Source organism: Seriola aureovittata, chromosome 12, assembly GCF_021018895.1.
Source record: "Seriola aureovittata isolate HTS-2021-v1 ecotype China chromosome 12, ASM2101889v1, whole genome shotgun sequence".
Classification (NCBI taxonomy): domain Eukaryota; kingdom Metazoa; phylum Chordata; class Actinopteri; order Carangiformes; family Carangidae; genus Seriola; species Seriola aureovittata.
The window spans coordinates 20,608,280-20,634,544 of NC_079375.1; the positions used below are offsets into that span (position 1 = coordinate 20,608,280).

Sequence of the window (26,265 nt, forward strand, 5' to 3'; positions counted from 1 at the left end):
ACACTTGAAAGGGATTTGATCTAATCCCTTGGATATGCTCATTTTAGAATTCCAGATTTATGTATATTGTTGCTTTCCATGTGTTATTGTATCTGACTTGCAGTAGTGATGCTGGAATGGAGGAGCTGTGCCACCTACTGGTCGTGTTTGTTACTACAGCAACAAAGCTGACCGCTGGGTTTTCAGTGCAGCTCGCCAGCTCAACCACAGTATTTAAAGGTTATGTTTGCTTGGTTGAAACAACACAATCTCAACAGTTTTCTGTCATTTTTATTAAAAACAAACAATGTTAACATCAATTATAGAAATCGCTAGTGAGTGAAATCAACAGGTTGGTTTAGGTTTGTCTTTCTTTCATGCAGCATCGGACAAATACTTTGCATTCCTTGATATATTTTACACACATTTTATTTAAATTTTTATTAAAAAGTGCTGAGCTGCTGCAAGAATGCAAATAGCAATAGTGACAAATACAATAAACATATAATAAATATATTTTTTCGTTGCATAGTTTGCAGAGTGAAGCTGCTGTTTGGATGTGCAAAGATCAGACCTAACTATGAACATCAACCGGCAATCATGACAAACACTCAGCTAAAGCTTTATCTCACTCGTTGATGACATTAATCACGACATCTCCAAAACTCAAGCTGATGCTCATGCAGAAGTATTCAAAAACAATATCATGAAACAAACAGCTCTATCCAATAATTCAGACAGAAAAGAGCACATGTGAGAGGAATCGTATGTCTGCAGATTCTTTTCCTGTTTTCCAGTACTACAGGGCTCGAGCTTTAGCGTGGGCCTGCAGGAGGGCGGCTGTATCAGTGTGGGAACCTCGCATGGCGATAGAGAGCGCAGTCTGACCGCGCTGGGAGACAGAAAGAGAGAAAACTTAAATTCAGAACACATATTAAGTTTGACTCACGAAAAAAAACCACCTGTAATTTTAGCCATGCTAGCAGAATGGCAGTGTCTTTCGGTCCTGAATGAAATACCTCAAGAAATTACTGGGTGGATTTCCTTGAAATTTTGTCATCATGTAAATGCTAACGTCCTCAACCAAAGTGGTGAGAAAAGTCAACATTATATCATGTCAACATAACATCATGTTGTCACGCTGACATTAGCGTTTAGCTCAAGTGCAGCCTCACACAGGTGGCAGGGCAGGAGACAGTATTGTTTTCATATGAATAGTTTCAAGGTGCAGAGCTGAGGCTCCCATAGGGCAGATTAAATAACAAACTTAAAAGCAAGGTAGCATTTTCAGTTCAAAAAGATAAATGGGTTAAGAATTAATTACATGAGAGTTTAACTAGTGTAATTAATCTGGGTTTGTGTCAAGGTGAAACACTTTTCGAGTAGCAATAGGACGCCTGCTGAGCTCTTTTTTTTTCTTCTCTTAAACTCTGCTTTAAAGGCAGGCTGTGTCAAAAGTAGAAAATACATATGCATGCTCTCTTCCCTGCCTCCACTCGCTCCAGACTGGCAGATAAGGCACTGTTGGCGGATTAGCTCATCTCAGCCCAGGGAGATTTGTCTTCCTGTAGCCCTGATTAATCCTGGGAAAGCTCTATTCTGCTGCATCCAGACTGTCAGTCCACCCACGTCCACACAGCACGAGTCAAAACATTCAAGCTTTCATACATCTAAGCTCCTTTTTGTGTTTACTTATGTGAAAAGAAAAGGAGATATGCCATTTTGTTAACAGGATTTCACATGGGAAATGGCGTTGGAGTCATTATTTGACCTCTGAAATTTAATTTACTAACCGTGATGCCTGTAGAATTTGAAAAAAAATATTGTCCAGGTAACAGTTAACTGTTATTCTTTTGGTAAAATGACCATAAACAACTGCCTATATCTCACGTGAGTGGCAGTTATAACTATCAAATCATAATTTCTCTTATTAAAGGGTTAGATGATAATATTGGAAGTAAATAGTCAAGGGGAGTTGTTTGCTGCAGTATCACCTTGTCATTGAGGGTGAGGTCACACTGGCTCCTCTCCAGCAGCAGCCTTGCGATGTGTGTGTGGCCTCTCTCAGATGCAAACATCAGGGCCGTGGTTCCCTGGCTGTCCTGGATGTTCGCATCAGCTCCGCAGCTCAGCAGCAGGCGAACCATCACAACTCGGCCGTGTCTCACCGCCAAGTGCAGCGCGGTTTGGCCCGTCTGTGTGGAGAGGCAGAGATGATGGGACAGAGACCGAGCCTGAAGATTTAGAAATCGGTTCTTGCTGAAGGATCCTTTAGAGCAACACTCTAGAAATGTAGTGTTGCACACTCATGAAGGCACAAGAGACAAACGTAAAACAGAATTATCTAAGCTGAAGCTGCAGAGGCCACATTATTGTGATTTTTAGTCTCTAGTGTCTCTAGTGTTTCCTATAATGCAACTTATGAGTTTTTCATTAGACCCTCCATGCCTGTTAGATTACTGTATCTTTTAAACTGCACCCCCAAATCTGTAATAGACTTCCTGTTGGCTTGAGCCTAATTTGTTATAATATTTTTTTCAGACAGATATTATACAACTGTGTTACTCTTAATCACATGTAAACTGATATTCATGTGTAAAGTCAGTGGAGTGACCCTTGACATTGTGTGGGATTGTTGGATCTTCCACTTAGAAAAACTGGAAAACAACCTGCACAGGCTGCTGGGAATCAAACTCACAGTCTTTCGGGAACTGCTCATTTTCTGTCCTTAACTCCACCCTTTTAATGACTCAGTGTTCGTACTGGTCGTATTTACCTGGCTGGAGCGAAGGTTAATGTTGCCCAGCTCCATTATCTTGCGGACCACCTCCATGCCACCCGGGCCGTCAGGGGCGGTCAGCGAGGCCAGCATCACTGCTGTGTAGCCAGCGTTGTTCTGAAGGTTCACATCACTCACACCTGCGGTGCAGAGAAAATGTCAATATTTTTTGACATTTACAAGCCAGCTGATCCTATGTACAATAACTCCAAACACGAGTACTATGAGTATATTACCTGTGTCCAGGAGCAGGCTGACGATGCTGTAGTTGCAGTGGGACACGCTGTAATGCAGCACCGTGTTGCCGTTGTCGTCAGCCAGGTTGATGAGGAAGGCCAGCAGTGAAGGTGTGGCTTTCTTCACCTCTTTCAGGTACACAGCCACCCTGCTGGTCACTGAAGCCTCTTCTGCTGCCGCACTGAACCAGTACTGAAACAACACGACCAGGGCCTTCCTCTGGAGAAGAGACAGGAACGTAGGAGGGACACTAACTTTGGATGAAGCTCTCTGACATTGAAACACTTTAAAGAAATATGCAGTGATTTGTTTGTCTACAGAACATAACATTGACATATTGTTATGGTGAACATGCCAACAAATGCCTACTTTCGCATGCAGCAAACGGGTAGCAACATTAGCATTCATTTAACAGTCTAATATAAGTCTAATATTCGCTCTGTTTTGGTCTCCACCAACAAATATCTGACTCGCTAAATTCTATAAAAGCTAAGGACTCCAATATGTTCACCAGCAAGTCTTTAAATTTGTCTGTTGTTTGGTGCTGATCAGGTTGCATATGTCTATCAGAGCTTTTCCACTGAATACAGCTGGAAACAGAGAACGCAGAGGCCAATGTCAAACAAACTCTAATGGGTTCGTCCCTGATCCATGTCACATCCCCCCACCTAGTTTGTTGCTGCTTTGTTTCAGTACTTTAGTCCTGCTGACAAATAGACAACGAGTGAAAACACGAGTTACCTCCTCGGCTGATGAGAGCAGTGAGAGAGAACCACAAAGGCAAAGCTGCAGGGCATAAAAACCAAAACAATGAGCTGAAAGATGCTAAAATGCCCTGAGCTAAGCGGAGCTGCAGAGCTGAGTGATAGTTCTTAGTGGGTTCGTCACTACGAGAGACACTTTTCATGTTACAAATATCCATTGTTGTTTTGGATTTGTTTCAAATATTGATAGGTGCAGCTTTAAGATCAAATAAAATTCAGTAAGTTGAGAAACGTTGCCATTCACCTAAAGATATATGAATGTCACTCCTGTAAACAGCTTCAATATTGATCAATGAGCTTCTTTAGGTTTAATTAAAAGTTTCTTGGTGATGAATCAAAGTTACGTACCACATCATCGTTGGGGTTATCCATGTTGTCCATGTGGTCACTGAGGAACTGACAGGCAGCCATAAAATCTGCACTCACAGTCTCCCTGAAAGAAAAGAGCATGTGTGTCTGATGTACCAGACTAAGAGACAATAAGGGAAATTTCCCCTCACAGCATTAGGAATATATTCCCATATTCCCCACATTTATTACTGGAAGTATTCCCCTAGGAGTAAATATTACAATTACATTTTCCAAGGCATTTGTTATGGTCCTCTCACCTGCCCCCTGTGGTTGTTTCTGAGCCAGAGTACCTCTCCATCTGTTCTCCTGGGGGCTTTAGTTTCATCTTGGCCATTTTCTCTGGAGCCTCAGCTTCTACAGCCGCTACTCCTCCATCTGTCCCTGATCCTGCTCCTCCCAGTATCATCTGTCTGTCTGGGCTCATTTGCCACACTCCCTCTATCCGCCTCTTCTCCGGGTCTGCATCCACCTGGGCAGCAGCCATCTCTCCCGGGCTGGTGCTGCTCTCCTTCTGTTCCCAATCGCCACAAACGCTCTGGTTCACACCGTCCTCCCAGAGTAGATTTCCACTTGCGGTTGTTTTACATCTTTAAAGGAGAAGAAAATGAGGCAGGAAAATAAATGTGTCAGCACTGAATTCTCTGATCTTGCAAACACTGAGATTTAAAGAATGAAAAAGTTGTTTAAATCCCTCAAAAACCTCATTAACTCCTTTGAATGTCGAAGTTTACAGCATCAGGTATAAGCATTAAACCAGTGAACCATCTTCCTCTGCAATATCTCATTTGACTCATTTGGGAATTTGAGAGTTTTGGAAGAGATTTCTGATGCATCATTTATGTGTAGACTATTTCAATCAATACTTTGAGTCCAATCTTTTTCAAGCCTCAAAGAACAAAGTAAAACGAATTCACATGTGATGCCTGTGTGTCCTCATTTTAAAAAACCAAGAAAATTCATCTGATTATCACAACCAAAATAATTGACTTTATTGTTGTAATACTGAGATAGAAAACACACATCCTCATTTGAGGCTTTGGAAAATGGCAAACATTCACTGTGACACTGTCATCCTAAGACATTGGAGACCACGCTTTAGAAGGAGCGGTATTCATCTTTCAGATTTAAATCATGATGTTTTTCTCAGTCAGAACCATATAACAGTAGCTTTAAGAACCTCAAGTACAGTTGCGTAACCAATAATCATTGCTTTTAAAGTCACTAAAGTCAGTGAGAGTTATTTACTAACCCTTCATTAACACCCCCAGAAAGTTGTTTTTTTGACGTCCAGGCACATCCATCCGTCTTCATGATGGATTTCGAGGCTACAGGGAGGGAAGACAGACACGGAGGACGATGATGAAATATCAACACACAGCTGAACAACAACATTTTGACAGACTCTATGGCTTATTATGATTCTTTTGGACAGAACAGTTTCTTCACGAAAACTGTGGGTCAGCCACTTGTCAAGTGCCATAAACACAAACTACAAAAACACAAACCAACAACTTTACGCCTAATAAGTTCATAATGGGTCTGAATACGACAGAGGAGCCTCATGATGAAGCCTCTTCTAAAGCAAATGGTATTCAAATTAGTTTTTCAGTGTTTACTTTGAAATTGCACTGCTTTCCCTTTATTTTGACAGGACTTCTGTGCTATGAGACAAATGTGAGAATACGACTTTAAACACATTTCTCAACCTTTTTGGAGACGTATAATGTTTCTTTATTGAAATTAAAACGAGTGGTTTTTCACCAACTCATCAACTTGCTCTTATTCCTGTGTTGATACAGCTGTTAAACTGCAACAGCTGTTACCACTGAATCTGTGGAGTTGGTTCTTATTTCGTGTCACTATAACATCTAGCCGTAGCTCTAGTTTACACAGGCTTTGCTCTATAGAGAACTACACTGGATCATTTCATGCTGAAGTTTCAAAACCTTATTCAATCCTTTGGGGCTCCTTCTTATATAAAAGCAATAGCAACACTGTTCCTCATCCACTGTGTCTTTAATGATATTCCTAATCAATAAATATAAAAGGTTGATAGTAAGGTTTAAAGGATTCTTTGTGGTTTTAAAAGCACAAAGTTGGATTTCAAATCTTAGAATAATAATATCAAAGCCTTATTGTTTGCAGTTTCTGAGCATGTTCTCAGGAGATTAAAATCACTTGGTTTCGAAGGGAAAGTGTTTTGAATACACACTCCTCTCAGAGACTCACATCTGCTGTTTCAGCTTTCAGCATGTTGGAAAGTTTGACAATTGTAATAGGTAGATGTTCTAAAACAAAATAACAGCAGTTCAAAACACTTAAAACCAGCCTTTGTGGGAACTGACTAGAGTCAACCAACCACGCGCTCCAATTAAATACAACCTGTTAACTATCTGAACTCCAACTCAGCAAGTTTTTTTATCAGTTAGATGTGACGTAAATCACATCAAGGAACAAGAGTGAAGTCAAGAAGGGAGGTCCAACTATAGTGTTCTGCCTTGCAGTAAACAGACTGACTTCTTCTTTCCCAAACCACGTCCAAACCACAATATTAGGATTCCAGTTAGACTTCATATAATGTGAGAGCGCTGCCTCTCAACATGAGGCCTGCAGAACATGAAGTCAGTGTACTTCTCTGTTACAACTGTGGTCAAAATGGTCTGTGGGGAGCAAAGCCTGTATGAAGCACAAATTTAGTAGTCAATCATTTTCAGTTACATAATTTGCTTTTCGTTGACTCTTGTGTATTAGATGCAGACAGAGGGCAACAATCGTTAGTGTCTTCATAATTCAACCACGTTTTTTCGCTCTATGTGCATTAATTATAGTAAAACGGATTCAATCATTTCATTGATATAATGTACAATCTGTGGACTTCAGTACCTCTGTGACGAATCCTTTCTCCATCACTGTGTCCGTGCTGGGCGTAGTAGGAGGTGAGGATGTCAACAAGTCCCATCATCTCCTGCTGCAGGGAGTTGACTTTAGGATCTGGGTGCTTTAGAGGTTTACCCTCCTCTCCCGACTCCCTGTCTGCACACAAACACTCCCACTGCTGATCTAGGAGTCTTTTGAGCTTCTTTATGTGGTGGACAACAACTGCTGTGTCTTCATCTGAAGCCTCTCCAGGTTCAGCAGACAAGGAATCGAGTGCAGAGTCTTGTTGTCGACTCCTTTGTCCATTTGTGGTAACAGTTGCACCACCGAAGCCATCTGGGCTTCTTGAGAAAGACGCTTTATCATAGTCTGGTTCAATGGATCTCACCACCGTCTCCTCTCCCACCTGGTCTACAACCACCCGTTCTGCCCGGACCCACACCCCAGGATTCCTGATAAGGTGCTCCACCTTCTCGTCTTTCCTCCTGCCCTCCTCCCTCTGCTCCCTCAGCAGACCTAAGGCCCTCTGCAGGTCCAGGCCAGTTTCATGGAGCTTCTGCTCCAGCACAGCTACCTTAGCCTGCAGGGATGTCACCGTCAGCAGCTCATCCAGATCTGTACTAGTCCTCCACTCATGTTTTGGATTAGAGTCATCTTGACTGACACTTTGATTTTTAAGAAACATGATATGACTTTCATGCCGAGACCTTTTGATATCCACAGTGCCGTAATGGGGCAAGGTATGAGGGTCTGTGGTTCCATTCGTCGAAGGTGAATGGATATGTGGATTCAGGCCCAGACGAAGTCTTTCTCTTTCCTCTTGGAGGATGCAGATCTGAGCCCTGAGCTCTGGAATCACCCTCACCTCCATCTCCAGCTCCCCCACACGTTCAAGGGCCTCGGTCAGGCGCCTCAACAGCCCTGAGCCGTCCTGGGGTCGAGGGCTATCTGAGGAGTAGAAAACGTCCTCACAGGAGGTGTTTTTTCCTCCGAGGTGATCTCTAGAACTCCGGAGGCTGCCGGGGTCATCCATGGACTCGGAGCCCTGTCTTAGTAATACTGTGAGAGGCAGACTGGAGGCACGGAGGAGATGAGGTCTGATGTGCTCACCTAGAGGCTGCTCATCAAACTCCTTGATTCTTGCCTCCATCTCTGCCAAGGATTTAAGCCCCGTGGGAGAAAGGGGCGCCTTGTGATCATATGCCCAGGAAGTGTAGCCATGATGATGGGCATCTGACGGTCGGGACCTGGGGCCAAGAGCTCCAGTAGATCCCCACAGGCTTGGGCGGTAGCCACACCCAGAAGGGTTGAGGTGCCTGGGAAGAGTGCTTGCCCGGGGGCCCTTGCTCCGGCGCTGGATTGGGACTCTTTTGATGGTGTTGCCTTTCTCTATGTCGTCTACGTACTTCAGGAAGTCCAGGTCAAGTCGGAAGCCGTAAGGGGTTTCCACTGAGTAAGGAGGCTTCCCTTGAATTCCATTCTGTGCTGTTTTATGTGGCGCGATATTTCCTGTAAACATTAAAACACTAATTTAGTATCCGTCACAAATAAACAGCAGATTTAGTAAAATTCCGTCATGTTGTGGATGTTGTTTGTTTTTTGTTTTGTTTTTTTTACCATTTTGTCCTTCCATCATTTTGCTCTGTTCAGTTCTCCAAACAATTTGTTGTCACATTATCTGGTCTTTGGAATCTGACAAAGCAAACAAAATGAAATCAGAAATAGAGGAATCAGTTTGAAGTTTTATGACCAGATGGAACAGCAATAATCCATTTTTGTACTCCATTCACAATCTCCCTCTTATTCATTCTCCCTCATGTAGCACCGAGCACAAGACACTAACATCCAATCACACTCAAGTGCGCTCTCTCTCTCTCTCTCTCTCTCTCTTCTTTCCTCTCATTCTCATCTACTCCCAGAGATTTTTGCTTTTCTCACACTCTCGCTGCTTCATTTCTTCCATGAATCAGGCAGCTATTATTCAACAGTGGCAGGCCTGATGTTGAGTTGATTACAGCTCTGCCATCCAGGACTAGAGCTGAAAATAGCTTGAGACAGTTTCGCCCAGCAGCGATGGCCAGCGGGGCAAAATATACTCCTACAGACATAAATACAGACAACCATTGTTCTGACTCACTACTTTCCTCCCTTCCTGCTCTCTCTTTGCCTCCTACTAGGTCTCCAGTCTTCTTTCAGATCCCTGGGTTACTTTTGCTGAACTGAATCTAACTGTAACTTCCTTTTACTCTTTCATGTTTCATGTCAGTATTTGTACTGTGTAGATTTTTTCAGTACATAGCTCGACTGCCCTTTAAATTTTTTTCCTCTTTAAATACTATTATAATAAATATAATAAAATTATAGAGAATAGAGAGTAGTCATTGCTTCCCCTTCCTCACTCTCTCAGTGTCTCCCCCTTCCCAGCCTCACCTCTTCCCTCCCTCCTCCCATGCCCTCCCTTCCCCTGACCACCAGCGTCTGTGGCAGCTCTCTGTCCTCTTGAGGCACCGCAGCCACCCAGCCGCAACCCCAAACAATGTCAGCTATGCAGTAAACAGACAAACACCACCGAACGGCCCTGCTGGGAATTTTATCTTCCATCATTCACACACTCTCTGATGGCCAACAAGAAACGGCAAACAAATCTGAAAATTACAGACAGGGATGCAAACATTTTCACAAGCTAAGACGTGAACACTGAGATAAGTACATGTATACTTGAAGTCAAGGTTACAGAGCTGTACATGCATGCACACTATGCACACTTTGGCTGGTAGTTTCGCAATGGGATGGGATGAGTTTGTCATTTAGGATGTTCAAATATTATAAAAAAATTTGGTAATTTTAAGAAAATATGTGAAATTCAAGTAAGCAAACTTTTCTGTGAGACACTTTTTTCCGATACCTCTTTTTTTGGCCATTGAGAGCAGCAGTTACCATTTAAGTTGATATGGTGGCTGACATTATTAGCAAACAGTCACTTATTTACATTCAACAGACACTGAACAACATTAGCATTTAGTTGGAGATATGTTTCTTTTAGCTCTGTTTTCATCTGATCCTGATGCAAATATCTGGCTCTTTAGTTGAGGGATTCTTCCCCAGCTAGTCACTAACTTTGACTTTCTGCTGTTGAGTGTTGGGCAGGTATTGTACAGTGTGTTTATCAGAGATTTTGTGCTGAAAACAGCTGAAAATGAAGCTAAAATGAGCTGTGAGAGTGAACCAAGACAGTCGAGGTGTGGGACAGAAAACCAAAACAATGAGCTGAAAGATCCTCTGTGGAGCTGAGGGGAACTACTCAGTCAGGTGATTAATCTGTAGCTTTGTCACAAGTGACTCATATTACTCATAGAAACTTGATCCATTGTTTACATAGAAACAGCAGCAGCTTTAATAAACAAGCCACATTCTCAAAAGTTAGATGTTCTGCGAAAACAAGCAGCTATAAAAATGGTAAAATATGATTAGTAGAGAAGTAGAGAAGAGTATGAACTTAAGCAATCATTCAATGCCAGCACTCTATATTTGATCATTTTCAATATTTTGAGCGACAGATACGTTTCAGTCAGCTGCCAAAAGCAGGACTGAGTCTAATATCCAGCCCTGTCTGTATCACATGATATGGAAACTTCCACCAATCTGTTTGCCTGCGTTAAGAAAAAAAAAATAAACAGCTAAATATTGTTTTTCCAAATCTGGTAAAAAATGATCTATCATGGTAGAGTTTCCTCTCACTGTATGATCTGTGCTGTGGTCCGTACAGAAAGCTAATACATGTGTTACACTGACTACATTGAAACTGATACGCTGTGTATGTTGTTATCACCAGTGGGGTTTTATGATGCTGAGAGGAATCTTTCAGCACTCGAACTGAAAAGTCTAAGTTTAGCCAATACACATGGGTGTGAAGCTAAAGTCCAAGAGAGGTAGACCCAGACGTGTCTTTATTTTACAAGCTACACAGAAGCACAAACCAGGAGGATAACGCAACAGTTTTCCATAGAGCTAGTGAGGCATTAATATTAGGGAAAAGAGCCTAATGTTGACTACAAGCAGAGGCTGTGTTCAACATTGCCTCTGTCAGTCAACGCAGCAGACAGCAGAGCACCTGTTACTGCAGACATCTCAATGCTGGCTGTCATCGAGCTCAGAGAGCCGGCCGCTGGCTGGACTTCAGGAAATTCCTTTAACATTTCTGCTTTGTAGTAAAAAATGAAGTTTCATCTCAACACTGGATGTTTACTAAGTGAAAAATAAAACAGTTATTAGTTAATATTAAATCAAACGCTGCAGTTAAAGATTTACTTGAAAAATGAAATACGCTTAGGGTATTTGCTTTCTCGCTCAGTTAGATGAGGAGATCAATTACACTCTGTTCAATAAATAAAATATGACACTACAGCAGGAGACGATTACCTTACATTAGCATGCACTGGAGGCAGAGGGGAGGCGAGAGTGGTGTCGATCTTCTCATCTAACTCTAAAGTGAATAAACCTATTTTACAAAAATGTCAAACCATTCCTTTTCAGCTGTCCTTGGATTTTATGTAATGTCAACATTTATAAAGTTGTATTTGAAGCACTGAGAAAGAGCAATGTTAACTTTTAGGCTATTTACAGCGCGCTCTCAGACAAACAAAGTGAGGCCCAACTGCAGTAGCCTACATCTTCCTTAAATACAAATATAGACACACTCATATATTTCTTCCTGACCAGGTTACCACAGAGGAAACAATATAGCAGAGTTACGGTTAGGCTGTTCCCAAGAGTCGTTGCCTAACTCTCTCCACATTTCCGTGGCACACGCTTTAATTGTGTACGCTTGGAGCAATAGGCCCACCTCACAGGAAACCCAAGAAATGAAACATAAAATATTCGCCTTACCCCAAACAGGCCCCTGCCAAACAGTGCTGCGCAGCGCTACAGCGCTGCTACCTCTGCACACGTTGAACTTAAGCCAAAGTCAAGTTACAATTTTTTTCTCGAGCTTTTGTAAAATCAAGGTTCCCTTTGTATCCAGCTGAAGCTCTTGTTGTATTTCAGTCAGGGGAAGTGTTACAGTTTCTTGAGAGGCCATTTTGCTTTATTTGAGTTCTTTTCATCTCTGTGTTCCCACAACAGCTGGCCTCCTCCTCCTCTGGGTAAATGTGTTCCTCCTCACACAGACCTTTAGGCTCTCCCCGCATCAGCATAAACCTCATAATCACAACATCTCTGTCCACAGCATTTTTTACTAAAGCCACGAATTAAATATGAACTCATCTCACCTCCCTGTGAAGCAATGATAAATGCTTGAATCTCCGATAAGGACAAAGGGATCATTTAAGCTTTGAGATAATAGCTGTTAAGAATTGGTTTACTCACTGACGGTAACAGCAAGCGTTTGTTGTGGTGGTTATTTTTAGCCATGGTAACGGTGTCTCTAGGGATGGCAACATCAGTTGGCCCACCAGTTTGGTCCAGACTGAAATATTGAGACAACTATTTGATAGTTTGTACACACATTCTTAGTCCCCACAGGATGAATGCCATTTGGTGGTCCCCACACTTTTCCCTCCATCATGAGGTTGAATTAAGTTGTTTTGGGTGATGGCTTGTCAGCTATTGGATGAATTGTTATCACTTTTGGTGACCTTTCATCTGATCAGGTCAAAAGTTAAATATACACTAAATACCTGTAAAACTAATGATATTTCCATCAGCCTCAGTATTACAGCCTCAGTTGTACTTGTGTGGTAATTGGCACACTAGCATGCTAACAAACTAAGGTAGATTAGGGGAGCATAGTAAACATTATACCTACTAAATATCAGCATGTTAGCATTGTCACTGTGAGCCCATGCTGATGTCAGCATTTAGATCAAAGCACCACCAAGTACAGCCTCTCAGAACTGCTAGTCTTTTTACAACTTATGGAGTTAATTCATTCAGTCTCATATGTTTTTACTTTCATGAGTTCACATGGGGCGAACTTGAGCTGTCAGTTTGGCCTCTCTATCACATTGTCCCATCCACCCACTCACTTATACTCTGTGTTGTACAGTTTTTTGCACCACTATATGGCATCAATGCCTGTCTTCTAAAATTTTAGATAATTAACGTATTCGTAAAGTAACGTAACACAGCTCTCTCTGTGCATTTTTCATTTTGATTCCTCTTTTAGTTGTCCATCTGTACAGTATATACTGTATGTCTACATGTTTCCCTGTTCCCGGAAAAATAATTCCTCTCCTCCACTTTTTGGCTGTACAGACTGTGGTTTTTCCAGCACATAACTCTAAACCTTGTCTTCTGTTCGGAGTTGATTTAGAAACCAAAGCCAACTGTTTGGACTCAAGCTCCCTTTCCCTTCCTGATGTATCTGTCTCCTCTTTTTTCTGTCAAACTCACATTTTTCTCTCACTGTCTCCATAAAGACTTCCTCGAAATCCCTCAGGTCCTGTGAGCTTTTTTCATGTTTGTATTTCATCCTGGGATTTTGGACCACTGGAGTTGTCCTGGTCTTATTCCAATAACAGCAGGCTCAGTGTTGCATTGTGGCATCTAAGCCTCATTGGAACCAAAGCTCATAGGATGAAACAGCTGCCAGTGGCTTCACGCAAGGAAGAAAGCTATGGTATGTTAACATGGCGAGGTTAAAATAGAAAGTGTGCTGCCTGGGTGTGTGTTCACATGGGCATGTGTGTTTGTGTTGTTTCATGTGCATTCCTGTACAGCTTGTGTAAATATAGATGTAATAATATATAAATACAATTCAGCATTTAATCTTTAAAAGGCAAAGGTATTCCCCCGCCAGTCTGATCAGTATTCAGCACAGGCCCAGAGGTCCACTCCACACAATTTGTTAAACCACTTTAGAGTCAAAAGCTTTTCTGACCCTGAATTTAGATCAGCTAGTCCCAGATCGAAGACTTTCAAGGTCAACATTCAGCATCTCGGATTTGATTAACTATCCAGTCCAGCAGTTCTCCACTGGCTGGAGAGATGAGATAAATATTAAATCAGAAGCTTACCTTGTGACATGTGTTCGGCAGTTTCCTCCACTTTATCTTGCTGATGTGAGGGCGTGTACGCCAGACAGTGCACTACAGTCTGTTCTCAGCTCAGACCAGCCTGCCTGTCTGTCTCCTGAGAGGGCAGGGAGGTGCTGTCAGGGAGAGTGGCATGCCGCGGCTGTTTGGTAAATGCCAATGTGCAGCCCCTGCCATAACAGAAGCTGGGGTTGCTTGTGTGTAAAAGAGTGCATGGAGCAGGGAGGGGCTTGTGAACATGCCTTCCTACACCACCCACTGTCCAACAAGACTGAAATACGGGAGACTAGACATGAGGAACCACACCCTCTCCTCCAGACAGCAGCCAATTGGAGCTAAGAGGTGTAGCTGGCTGGGAAAAACGGCAACACTTCTGAGACCCTGGTGATAACATGTCAAAATATGGAGCAACTGGTACGAAGCAAGAGAAAGTTCCAGAGTCACCTTACTGTTTATCATCGACAATCTCAGATAACATCAGTGACTATGCTGTGCCTCATAGAGCAGAGTGTAACCCCGTCCAGTGCTATGTCGTCTCTGTCCCCATTAATCAAGTAAACAGGAAGGGAGAGCAGAGGGCTTGGTGCCATCCATGGGGGCTCATTCTCTCAGTACATGCCTCTCATTCTTCAGGGATCCTCTTTCAGCTTGTTACCAGCATCTTCGTCAGGAGTACCACTATCATGCCTGGAAAGACTGTCTGCTCTTTATAAGAGCAGTGGACCATAAGTAACAGCTGTCTGGTCTGATTGATGGTCTTTTATGACAAAATTTGTTGGGAAAAATTTGGAGTTGGTTCCAGGGATGAAAATGTTGGTTTGTTGAGCTATTGGTCAATGCAACAATTTGGTGCAGGGAAAAATATGTCAACAGCTATGACATGGATTGCAGTGCAGATATTCACATCTCCCAGAGAGTGACGCTTCCAGGAATTAGTGATCTCTTATTCAATTAAATATCTTATCATTTAGTAGACGGATTCAAGGGCGTAGGTTTGGTCTTAACATTGGTAGGGACGCAACCCAGCCACCCCTCCTTAAACAAAGATTATTGCCATCAACAAATGTTTATTAAGTTAGTATACTAAGGCATAAATATGTCTTGAAGCATCTAGGTTTTGTAGGGTATAAACATACTATTGTATAGGAAGGCAGGTGTGATGCTGGCTTCAAACCAAGATCTTGTCAGTGTGAGACATCATTGTTTACTATTGCACCACCTGGAAGCTCTTCAGGGAGTGAGACATGAAGACGTCATGGTATACTAAGGTATAAAAATGTCAAAAAATGTCATAGTATCGTAAGGCATAAAAAATGCCATAGTAGGGTATGCATAAATAAGTAAAGAAATATCGTAGAATTAAAGGTATAAAATTGTCAAAAAACGTGATAGTATACTGAGGCATAAAAAGGTACAAGAAAATTTTAAAAACATCACAGTATTATAATGTATAAAAATGTAAGAAAGAAAACTTCATAGTACAGTAAAAATGGCGAAAAACGTCATTGCATCATCATTTTTGACTTTTTTTTTTGCTTTACTATAGTAAGGCATAATAACGTCATAATATAGTTAGGTATAAAATGTCAAAGTATTGCATAAAAATGTTAAAAAAATCATAGTATAGCAAGGCATTATGAGGCCAGTTAGAACTGAATTTGTTTGGACTGTGCAGCTTTTGAACCCAGAGCCTTCTCACTGAGAGTCAACAAATGTAACCACTGCACCACCATAAAAATGCTATAGTATAGTATGGCATAAAAACATCATAGTAATATAAGGCATGAAAAAGTCATAGTATTTATCGTAACATACTTTGATATATCCACCATTTTATGTTTAGTCCTGCTAGCAACCTGACTGCTAGCCAACAGAAGACAGAAGCCAGGGTTAGCTTGCTAGTTAACGCTAGCTAACATGGTTAAATAACATCAGTTCACATTTTTCTGGTGACGTTAGGTACCACTAACCATCAGATAGCCCCTGTCCTTTCAGTCAGTCAAATGCTAGCATGCCTAAATCTGTTGTCTTGGAGACGAAGTCTCTTGGAGGGCACATTGGAATGATCGGATATGTTTTCACTCCAAACATAGTGTGAACAAGTTCACTCAAATACTGGAAGGGACAATTCTGTCCTCCCCAAAATATTGGTAGGGACATGTCCCTACTGCCCATATGCAAACCTTCACCCTTGGATGGATTGACACAAAATTTTCTACAGACATTAATGTTTCCCAGAGGATGAATCCCTTAGAAAACTTTAGTGTTATCATGAGGTTGACATTTTTGTTGAACACTTTTAACAACTATTGAATTGACTGCCTGGAAATTCCAGCACAAACATTCATGGTGCCCAGAGAATTAATCATGATGATTTTTCCAATCCTCCTTTTTCTGTTGTGCCACTAGCAGGACATATCCACTGAAGTATCTCAAGATCCACTTGATGGTTTGGCATTATGAGGCTGACATTTGTATTAATCAGTGAAATGTGTCACATATTGATGGATTGGCATGAGGTACATACATTCCCGTACTTCTCCTGATCCTTTGGCCTTGTCAGGTGCTTTTATTTGGTTATTTATTCAATACTTTGGTTTATACCATCATCAGCTGTACTTTGCGTTTAGAGCTAATTAGCAAAAGTTAGTGTGCTAATATCTTAAACTAAGATCGTGAACATGGTAAACATAGCATGTCAGCATGCTAGCATGTTAGCATCCAAAGTTAGGCATTTAGCACAAAGCACTGCTGTGGTTAAGTGCAACCCTACAGAGATGCTACCATGGCTGCAGACTCTTCTAGTCCTCTAATTCTCTCTCTTCCCCTCTCAATCTGTGTATTTTATTTTTTCTATATAAAGTTAATGTCTCTTTCTCTTCTCTCCATCTATTTTCACTGCGTGTATGTTTGTGTTGGGGTACAAGTGGCTCAGTTTGCCTCCTCAGGCCAAAAGAAAATTCTAATTTCCCACAACACTTTATGAGCCCCAGAGTGAAAATTGTTGATCACAGTCTCCAACTGGCAGCAGCCATCTTGAGTCTAACTTGAAAGAAAAATAAACTGGGCAATGGTTATGAAAAGTCTATGATATGATGAAGAGAGAGAGAGTCGCTCGAGGGGCTGCAACCACCACGTTGTGCCCCACCATGGATGGAAAAGGAATTAGCAAGAATTAGCAAGAAATACTCCTTTTCCATTACCCAAGCAGACAACTGACTCCGAGAGGGATTGTGGTTTGACTCGAGGGGGAGAGAGAGAAAAAACAGTCTTTACTGGACCAAATGACTGCTGACTGACTGACCACAAACTGCAGAAAACTTGGCCAAAAAGCAAAAATGTTCTCAAAGGCAATTTCAGAGAAAGATGTAGAGTTGCATCATATTTTAGAGAGAATTGGGGGGTATACATTCACTTTGTAATTGACTTAAAATATTAGTTGAAAAATTAGTTGTTAATTATTAACTTATACAAATAGACTTTTTGGGCCCAAACAGTGAAATACATGAGGCTGGAGGCTTGCCAGCTGCAGGGCATTAATTTTCCTCCCATTTACTGTTATTACTTGTGGAAGCTGCATCCTGGTGGAAAGTATAGCTGGAGGTAAGTTAAATACTGCCAAGAGGCAGGTCCTCTTTTTAGCAATGTTGTTTTTGTAGGAGGCTGCAAAGTGTTCAGTAACGTTTTATGTTGATGCCAGTCATACCCAGGATTTTAATCAGTCAATTTCTACATGTTTTTTTTTGTTTCTTTTACATCTACTGAATGATTTTTTTACGGAGTTGGACATTTAACTGGAAAACACAAAACAGATGGAAAAGTTTAAAGTAATTCAGTCCACCTAAAGGTTTGTCACAGCCTATATCTTCTCCCATTAGACATTCATTATGTAACTGTGGTTTGTGGTCAGGGGAGTTACAGGTTGTACTGTAGCTGCATTGGCCAACTGAAATGCTGTAGTCATGTAACAGTGACCTATGAATCAAGACCAAGGCCACACACCCTTGACAAGTGAGGTTATTTACAATTCAAGATGCAGAAGTCTTAAGTAAAGCCACTAGGATTCATTTGAATCTATAGATGTCAGTTACAGGCTATATGACACTCACTGTGAAAGTTCACATTAAGGCTGAGGCTGCCGTAAGTAGTTTATCTTTTAGAATGGTATAGTTCTCTGATCGGTGTCAAACTAATCATTTTTATCAATCACAATGAACCATTCAGAGTATTTCAGCTAATTGTAAACAGTACAAGACGGTGTAAATCTGTCAGTAAAGTCAGTGTGAGAGTTTTTAAAGTCAAGGTTTGTTTACTGGTAAATCACTATCAATTTTTCTTTTTATCTACTAACTTACTTTCTTTCTCCATGACAGAAAACTTTAAATCTAACTCGAGAAGGTCATGGTACCGTATTTTACTGTTAAATTGAGGAAAATATTAATGTTCAAATGAATGTTATTTGTAGTTCATTGTTCAAACTTAAAGTGAAGCTTAATAAATCGATATTTTCTATTTAATTCTAGGATTACCTTTAATTAACATTTAATAATATTCAATATTGACAGATTTAAAAATAGCTTTTAGAATCAAACTGTGGACTGTTGCTTCCCAGTTTACTGATAATACGCCAAGAAAATTCAAAATGCAGACATATAATAGAAAGGCTACAGTAGGTGTGTGTGTGTGTTTGTGTGTGTTTGCGAGTGCACGTGTGTGTATGTGGCTTGACCACAAATATGCCAGCTGTACAAAAATCTATTTGGCTTTGGCGGTTTGATCAAACAAGTAAACAGTCTGTGTGTATGGTAGATAAACAGTATTACGAAATAATGTGAACTGTTATCTTTTTTTAATAGCAGGTGCCAAATGGCAAAACAGAGAGTGTAATAAAAGTTAGTGTAACAGCTAAACCTGCAAATGCTTCTGCATTTTTCCATTTGGGCTGAAGAAAACCTGCTAAACGATATCACTCAATCGTATCAATTTAAAGAGAGTGAAAATGTGTGTCTACTGTTGTATGCTCGAAATATCACTCAACAGTGCAGCAAAGGACATACAGGTCAGTCCACAGTGTTCTGTGTGCACAAAGCAATGCAGATGCTGCAGGAGACTTGCTTCACCCTCCAGCAGGAGCTGAGTGGGGAGGCAGAGCTGTACAGTCTGATGGCTGCTGGTGTTCTCCTCAGGCACATTACATTCTGCCCCTGAGGGAGAGTCTCCATCGGATCACTTTGGGTTTGGAGTTCATGTGGGGTCACTTTCACACACATATACACTGATATATTGATATTTAGTATAAATTTTGTCCAAAATAAAGCAGTGGGAAATACATTTGTTGTATGTAATCCAAATCCCGAAATTAGAAAATGTCATAACCTTGGTAACTTGACAACTCTCTAATTGCTGTTATAACAATCTGGGGCCCAAAAAGTATAAGATAAGACAATCTCCATGGTGATAATAATATAAAGGGTGAGGAGTTGTCAGCCTGCATTCACTCTCGTTTTGGAGAGTTCTGCATGTGGCATGACAGTTTTTCATTCAGTAGCTCTTGATGTGTATGTTTCTGTATTTATAATCAATAAATAATCAATAGAAGCGAAATCCACAGTGATAAATTATGTTAATACGTATTCATGAGCTCAATATTCCATCTCCAACCCTCACACATGTCAAGTATAATGGTGACTGACTTACTCTCCGTTCATTGTTTATCACACACACACATCCTTGATTTCCCTGTGGCCCCTAGACTGTGTGTCTCTTACTCTTTGAAGCCGTTGCTGCTGCGTCATTAGAGGGTTCATAAATGTGGGCCACCATGCACCCATACATTTTACCTTCCAGAGAGCAGACCTCACTGGCTGAAATCAGGGTTGTGGACACTGTTTACTGTGTACACACTGTGGGGCTCATGCAATCCTGCTCTCATATGGGTATAGTTAACATTTAACAGAGGAGAGGCTAGGTCTTCATATTCCCCCTGACAGTTGTAGGGACTGTGCACCACAAATGAGTCTTTTGTTTTCTTGCACTGTGTGTGTGTGTGTGTGTGTGTGTGTGTGTGTGTGTAGTGAAGGAGTGCTGTTGCACAAATGCAGGTCAACCTCTTTTTGCAGATAATGGAATAATGTTTGATTGCAGGGCTGCAGATTTTCCATTCATAAATAAGAGGCAACGTTTCGACTTGCGTTTTTGTCTTTAGATTTACAGTGGAAACAGATCCATGCTGCCTGGTTTCATTGTCATAGACAGCTAGTGACGTTACATGCGTCTGTACTTGCATAGCGTCTAGACCTACCCACCAGGGGATCAAAGTAGATGAAGTAACACATTGCAAAATCACAATTGCATAAGTCATATTTCTCAATCAATCCTATATGTAAACTGGGTCATCTTCCTGTTTAAAAATAAACTAGACTACACAACAATAACAGAGAGAAGCCATGGCCTCGTCAAAGGTAACTACCGGTCAGGAGAAAACATCGTGTCACACCGTGTCACACCGTGTCACACCATCCGGGTTCAGAAAACAAAAAAGAAATGCCTTAGATAGAACTGAAACCGAATATATATCATTTGACATTGCTGCAGTGGCAAGTGGATAAAAAGATAAATCACTCTCCTTTCAGTAAATTCAACCTGCTCAGTGGAACAAATTCAGTTTATATGGAGCAAAACCGTACGCACTGAAAAATGGGTGGAGCACGTTAAATGCAGAAAAACTGTAAACATTCCACTTTATGATAATATCAAAACTAACCACTGGATTTTGAACATGGATGATGATGTGAATATGATCAAGTTTCAATAGTCCACTCAGCAGGAGGAAACTCCATCCGCTGTACTGATATTGACCAGATGAGGAGAATCATTAACCTGATAGCAGACAGTGCACATATAAAACCCAAGATTTCCTCACTCAGTAGCTCTTTGTCCAGTCACAGAGGAGGGAGAGAGCTGCCTGACACCATCAACACACAGCCGGTGAAGCATCAAGGCAACAACATGAGAACCATACTAATTCCCGTATTGTTTGTTCTGTCTGCTGCTTGTGTCCCTGCCCTCTGTGGCAACGAGGAAACTCCTGTCCTCCAGCCTGGGGCGCCGGCCGAAACCCGGTCCAGATTTGCTGGTCTGGATGACGTGCGTCTCCTGGCGAACGGCCTCCTCCAGCTGGGCCAGAGCCTGCGGGAGTTCGTGCAGAGGACGAAGGGACAGATAAATGACATCCTCCAGAAGCTCAACATCTTCGACCACTCGTTCTACCAGCTGTCTGTGCTCGCCAGTGAAATCAAGGAGGAAGGGGAGGAGCTGAAGAAGACCACCGTGGTGCTGAAGGCCAACAATGACGAGATCAAAGACCTGTCTGTTCAGATCAACTCCAAGATGGACAACATCATGCAGGAGAAGAGTCAACTGCAGAACAAAGTGGAGGGCCTGGAGAAGAAGCTGAGCACTCTGTCGCACGGTCTGGTGACCAGCGAACAAGTGGCAGAGATCAATGGCCTCAGGGTGAGTCACCTGTTGTCGAAACCTGCACTTGATTCAACCTTTAACAAGCTGCCAAGAAAGTAGTTGTTAGTAAGAAGTAGAATATATTTTTATCTTTAACTATACTTTGTTTCTATACCGACTCAAAGAATTTCGTATAATATTAACAATTAAATAACACCATTGTGTAACAGATCCCATAATTCCTACTTTTTTCCATGAGCAGGATGTGATCAACAGCCAGGAGCAGAGCATCATTGAGCTGCTAAACGCTGTGAAGGAGCAGAACGACCAGATCAACCACCAGAAGACGAAGATCAAGATCCTGGAGGAAAAGGTAGATGTTAGGGACTGGGAAGGAGAGACGGGGAGGGAATACATTTTTTTTGGGGGGGTGGCAGGGTATGGCCCCTTTAAATTTTCTTACCTTGATTAATTCTTCTTTTATGATATTTACTTTATAAATTAAAGACCATACCATTTTACACCATAAAAAAGACTTTAAGGTTAATATTTAACACTGCACCATGTAGAAACTGTCAGGAAAAAAAACATCGCCACACCCAACCATGTGACTCAGGCATCATTTAACTAATTTGATTGGTGGACAGATATCTGATGTCATATGTGTCAGGCTATAGCATCATCAGATCACATTTATTTATATTTTTATTAAGTGGAATATCCACCATTTTGTTATGTTTGTCAAATTGTAATATTTTTAAGGTACTTGGAACAAGGGTTTTCCTTGTTGAGGAGAGGGGCCAAAGAAATAATTGTTAATGGGGGGAGGGCCTTGCCCCTCACTCCCACACTCACCCCACCTCCCCACTCACACACACACACACACACACACACATTTTCATACAGCCCTTTAACTATGCATTTCTCCATCAGTTTCCTACGATTATTTTTGCTGCCTTTTGAGTTATGAGCTGTCATCATCATGGCACTGCACCGACTGCTCTGGTAGAAAGAAGCTTTAATGGAGTCATGCTACTGTGCCGTGTAATTTAGACTTTAAATCTTTGAAGAGTGCAGACATGATGAAGGAGCTGTCCATATTCTGAATAATCTCAGCCTGTGCCTCAGTGATAGAATACATTTGCATTGATTCTTGAGAGCTGAAAATTCGGATTATTACAATAAAATGAATCAAAAACTTTGGAAAATTTCTACTTTTGCAGAACAACATAACCCACAGTTTTTCCTCTACAGTCAGTCCGAGAATTATATCTGCAAGATAAAGTGTTTCCCCTATAATTTTTCCCCAGCTTACAGCCAACACATTGGCCCAGGACACCATTGAGAGGATGCCTGAAAACTTCAACAGTGAAGCACCAACACTCACCCCTTTTCTGACCTCAAGCTCGACCAACAACCCCGAAATGATGAGTAAGATGGAGGAAATGTTGAGAGTCATATTTGGATTTGGAACCTTTTATTTGACATACACCGTCAGCAAGGACTTAGATTAAGTATTCAGTCCTTCTGTGTCACTGCTCATGATTTAAGAATGTGTCCAGGCAATTTCCAGCAATTTTCTGCCTCATATTCATACAGCTGGGAGCTGCCTGCTACATCCACAGTGTCACTACTTACTGAGCAATCAATTATCCTGCACACCCCATTAATGCAGCTGATATGAATTCTCTGGTCACATGTGTGCATTAGCTTCTCTGCTCCACAGCTAAACTTTATTCAGGACAGTTTCAAGTTTGACGTGAGGTTTGTGGTCATTTTCCAACAGACCTGCCATCAGACTGCAGCCAGCTGTTCAGCAGAGGGGAGCGAGCCAGTGGCGTCTACGCCATCAGACCCAACGGATCAGAGCCCTTCATGGCCTTTTGTGACATGAGCAAAGGTACGACAAACTCCTTTCCAGGATCACGTGTTCATTTTTGATCAGTCCAACTGTCTGTCTTAACTAAAGTAGCCATTTCATTTTTAATGTAAAGCAGCAGCAGTAGCAAATGTGCAGTTTGCATTAGTGGTAACTTAATGCAGCTGTGACACAGCTGTGTGAGAGTGAACAGTTAACACTGAGGCTGAGATCAATAAGATAAAAGAATGCAACAGAATGTAAATTCCCGTCTGTTGAATGTCTATTGCTGAATAACAGTTGAAATCATTTTAAAAACTGATTAATGACAATTTTAAAGATCATAAATTCTAATGAGGTTATCCAATTTTTTTTCTTTTTTTTTTCCATTTAGAGTACGGAGTCACAGTCATCCAGCGGAGGAGGGATGGTTCAGTGAATTTTGATCAAACCTGGGAGAAGTATGAAAATGGGTTTGGATATTTTCAAGGTAACAGACACTGTTGTGTGCGCAATTAATGTTAGAAATGTTGGAAAATTAATTCTCAGCTGCCAAATCCACAACTACTTTTTAACCTTATTTCTGCAGCTCTGTATATGAGTTTGTGTGCATCATGTCTGCGTTTGTTAACCCAGCTCTGATGTCTCTCTCTCTCTCTCTCTCTGACAGGAGAGTTTTGGCTGGGTCTCAGGAAGATCCGCTCTCTAGCCGCTCAGGGCGACTCTGTTCTTCACTTCCAGCTGGAAGATTGGAAACAGGTGAGACGCTTCATCGAATACAGATTTTACCTCGACGGTCCAGAGAGCAACTACACCATTCACCTCACACATCTGTCTGGAGATTTGCCGGACCCCATCAGCAACCACACGGGCATGATGTTCTCCACCAAGGACAGGGACAATGACAAGCACCAGGACCTCAACTGTGCACGCAGCTACACAGGTACAGCAGATGTTTTATCCCAATGTTATGCAAATAAGGGGATTCATGAACACTTGTCATCTAGTATCAGCTGCACAACATGTCATTTCTGCTTTCTTCCAGGCGGATGGTGGTTCAACGCCTGCGGAGACACCAACCTGAATGGGAGATATTTCCACATGAGACCAAAGGGGCGTTCAGAGCGTCGGAGAGGGATTCAGTGGAAGCCTGCCCGGAAAGCTCCCTACTTCCTCAAGCTCACCCAGATCTCTGTCTACCCTCTAGCTTCACCTTCCTCCTCCTCAGCTTCCTTTGAGACAGGCATCTTTCTCTGATCCGGTACCAACAGTCTCCAGTGAAAATCCTCAAAACAATCAGCATCAAACAGCGGCCTCCTAAGGAGAGCCGTGGCAATGCTTTTTGTCAGCAGCCATGGTTTTAGAAGACTTGGGCAGCGAGGAAGCTGTCAAGTCCTAATAGATTTAAGGTAGTCACATAGGACACTAACAAAGCTTTGCAACCCTGCGTACTCCTGTGTCATAAACAGAAAGCCCCAAGAATGACTTACTTCCTATGGCCAGGATGCTGTGCATGTAGTTTCTAATGTCGTAGAACATCAAAATGTATACTGAAATCTAATATACACTGAAATGCTGTTAGCTTATTGTTAAGAACCTCATACCATGGCATGAAATCTATCTTCACTCACAGTATCGCAGACATCAAAAGTTACACAGAGGAAACTGAAACAGACAGCCATATATGAGCAGTTTTTATATTGGGTCACATTGACTCACAATGTGCTGCTGTGGTTCCCAACACGGGAAGTGGGAGACCCACTGAGCAGGTCACAAGATACATCTACAAAACATAGTTCTGACTCTTCATTAATTGTTTCTTTGTCTTGTGAAATGTACACAAGTGTACTGTGCACAGATTTATCCCTTCTGTCCTCTAAAAATGATTCAGAAGCAACAATGTGAAATTTCACTTGTTACAGTTTAACATCCGCAATGAATGACAAGGGGTCCCAGATAGACATTGTTTCATTTTGAGGGATTAGTTAGCAACCACTGCTATAGATAACACTCATCTTTACTTTACATACTCTATTTTTGATACATTTGCTATATTTTATTTAACTTGAAAAAATAAAAGAATGATGGTGACTTCATTTAATGCTTATATTCAAAAACATATATAATGTCCTGTTTGTTACCATGGGCTGTCAATTGTTTGGTACTTATGTAATAGAGTAATGTCAACTTTGTTTTGATGCCAAAGTCTAGTAAATGACTAATGCAAGTTCACGCTATTACTACATACTAAAACTTTCTGTATGTTGCACTGGGAGGTTGTAGTGTGATTGTACTGTGTTATAAGGTGCCCTGAATAGACTGTAGAGGGCAGTGTTGTTCTGTCTCACGCAGATAACCTTCTACTCTGATTTGATTCGGCTGCTTGTATAATTAGATTCAATAAATTATGTTTGTTGTGTCAACAGACACTTTCTTAAAACCACATATCTATATCAGTATGTGCTCCTAATTAGTCTCTAATTGCTCCTTACGCTCTCTGTTCTCACACTCAGCTTTTAAAAAGGGTAAATATCCTCTCCTAAAATAGCACCAAGTGCATCTTCGATGAGAGATGCCATCCTTCTTTTTGTATATCATTACCCCAAGCACAGCTGCAACCCTTAACAGATGGATGAATTGCTCCCATAACAACTCAGTAACTTCCAGTCAGACACCAGACACACCCACACACACGCACACGCACACACACACACACACGTACGCACACACACACACACACACACACACACACACACACACACACGTACACACACACACACACACACACACACACACACACACACACACACACACACACACACACACACACACGTACACACACACACACACACACACACACACACACACACACACACACACACACACACACGTCTTTGTGACTGGGCCTGCAGCCTTGACAGTGATCTC

The 26,265-nt window shown here is 41.6% G+C and overlaps 2 protein-coding genes across 3 annotated transcripts; one reads left to right on the top strand and one right to left on the bottom strand.

The window, feature by feature from the left end:
• Window positions 1-250: 250 nt before the first annotated feature.
• LOC130178346 (KN motif and ankyrin repeat domain-containing protein 4-like) lies at window positions 251-14,450 on the bottom strand. 2 transcript variants are annotated; one of them, XM_056390459.1, is made up of 11 exons: window positions 14,004-14,450; window positions 8,605-8,679; window positions 6,994-8,496; window positions 5,360-5,435; window positions 4,368-4,697; window positions 4,108-4,192; window positions 3,737-3,781; window positions 2,995-3,214; window positions 2,756-2,898; window positions 1,974-2,174; window positions 251-871 (listed from the first exon to the last, which is right to left on the bottom strand). In XM_056390459.1, the coding sequence occupies exons 2-11, from the start codon at window positions 8,621-8,623 to the stop codon at window positions 779-781; spliced, it is 2,715 nt and encodes a 904-aa protein (XP_056246434.1). In that variant the 5' UTR covers window positions 8,624-8,679; window positions 14,004-14,450; the 3' UTR covers window positions 251-778. The 2 variants fall into 2 exon arrangements, with proteins under 2 accessions (XP_056246434.1, XP_056246435.1); XM_056390460.1 differs by lacking the exon at window positions 3,737-3,781 and having other exon boundaries at window positions 14,004-14,448.
• Window positions 14,451-20,279: 5,829 nt separating this feature from the next.
• On the top strand, window positions 20,280-25,782 carry LOC130178332 (angiopoietin-related protein 3-like). Its single transcript, XM_056390446.1, has 7 exons — window positions 20,280-21,536; window positions 21,742-21,852; window positions 22,790-22,910; window positions 23,266-23,379; window positions 23,732-23,827; window positions 24,008-24,280; window positions 24,383-25,782. The coding sequence occupies exons 1-7, from the start codon at window positions 20,883-20,885 to the stop codon at window positions 24,592-24,594; spliced, it is 1,581 nt and encodes a 526-aa protein (XP_056246421.1). The 5' UTR covers window positions 20,280-20,882; the 3' UTR covers window positions 24,595-25,782.
• The last annotated feature ends 483 nt before the right edge of the window (window positions 25,783-26,265 follow it).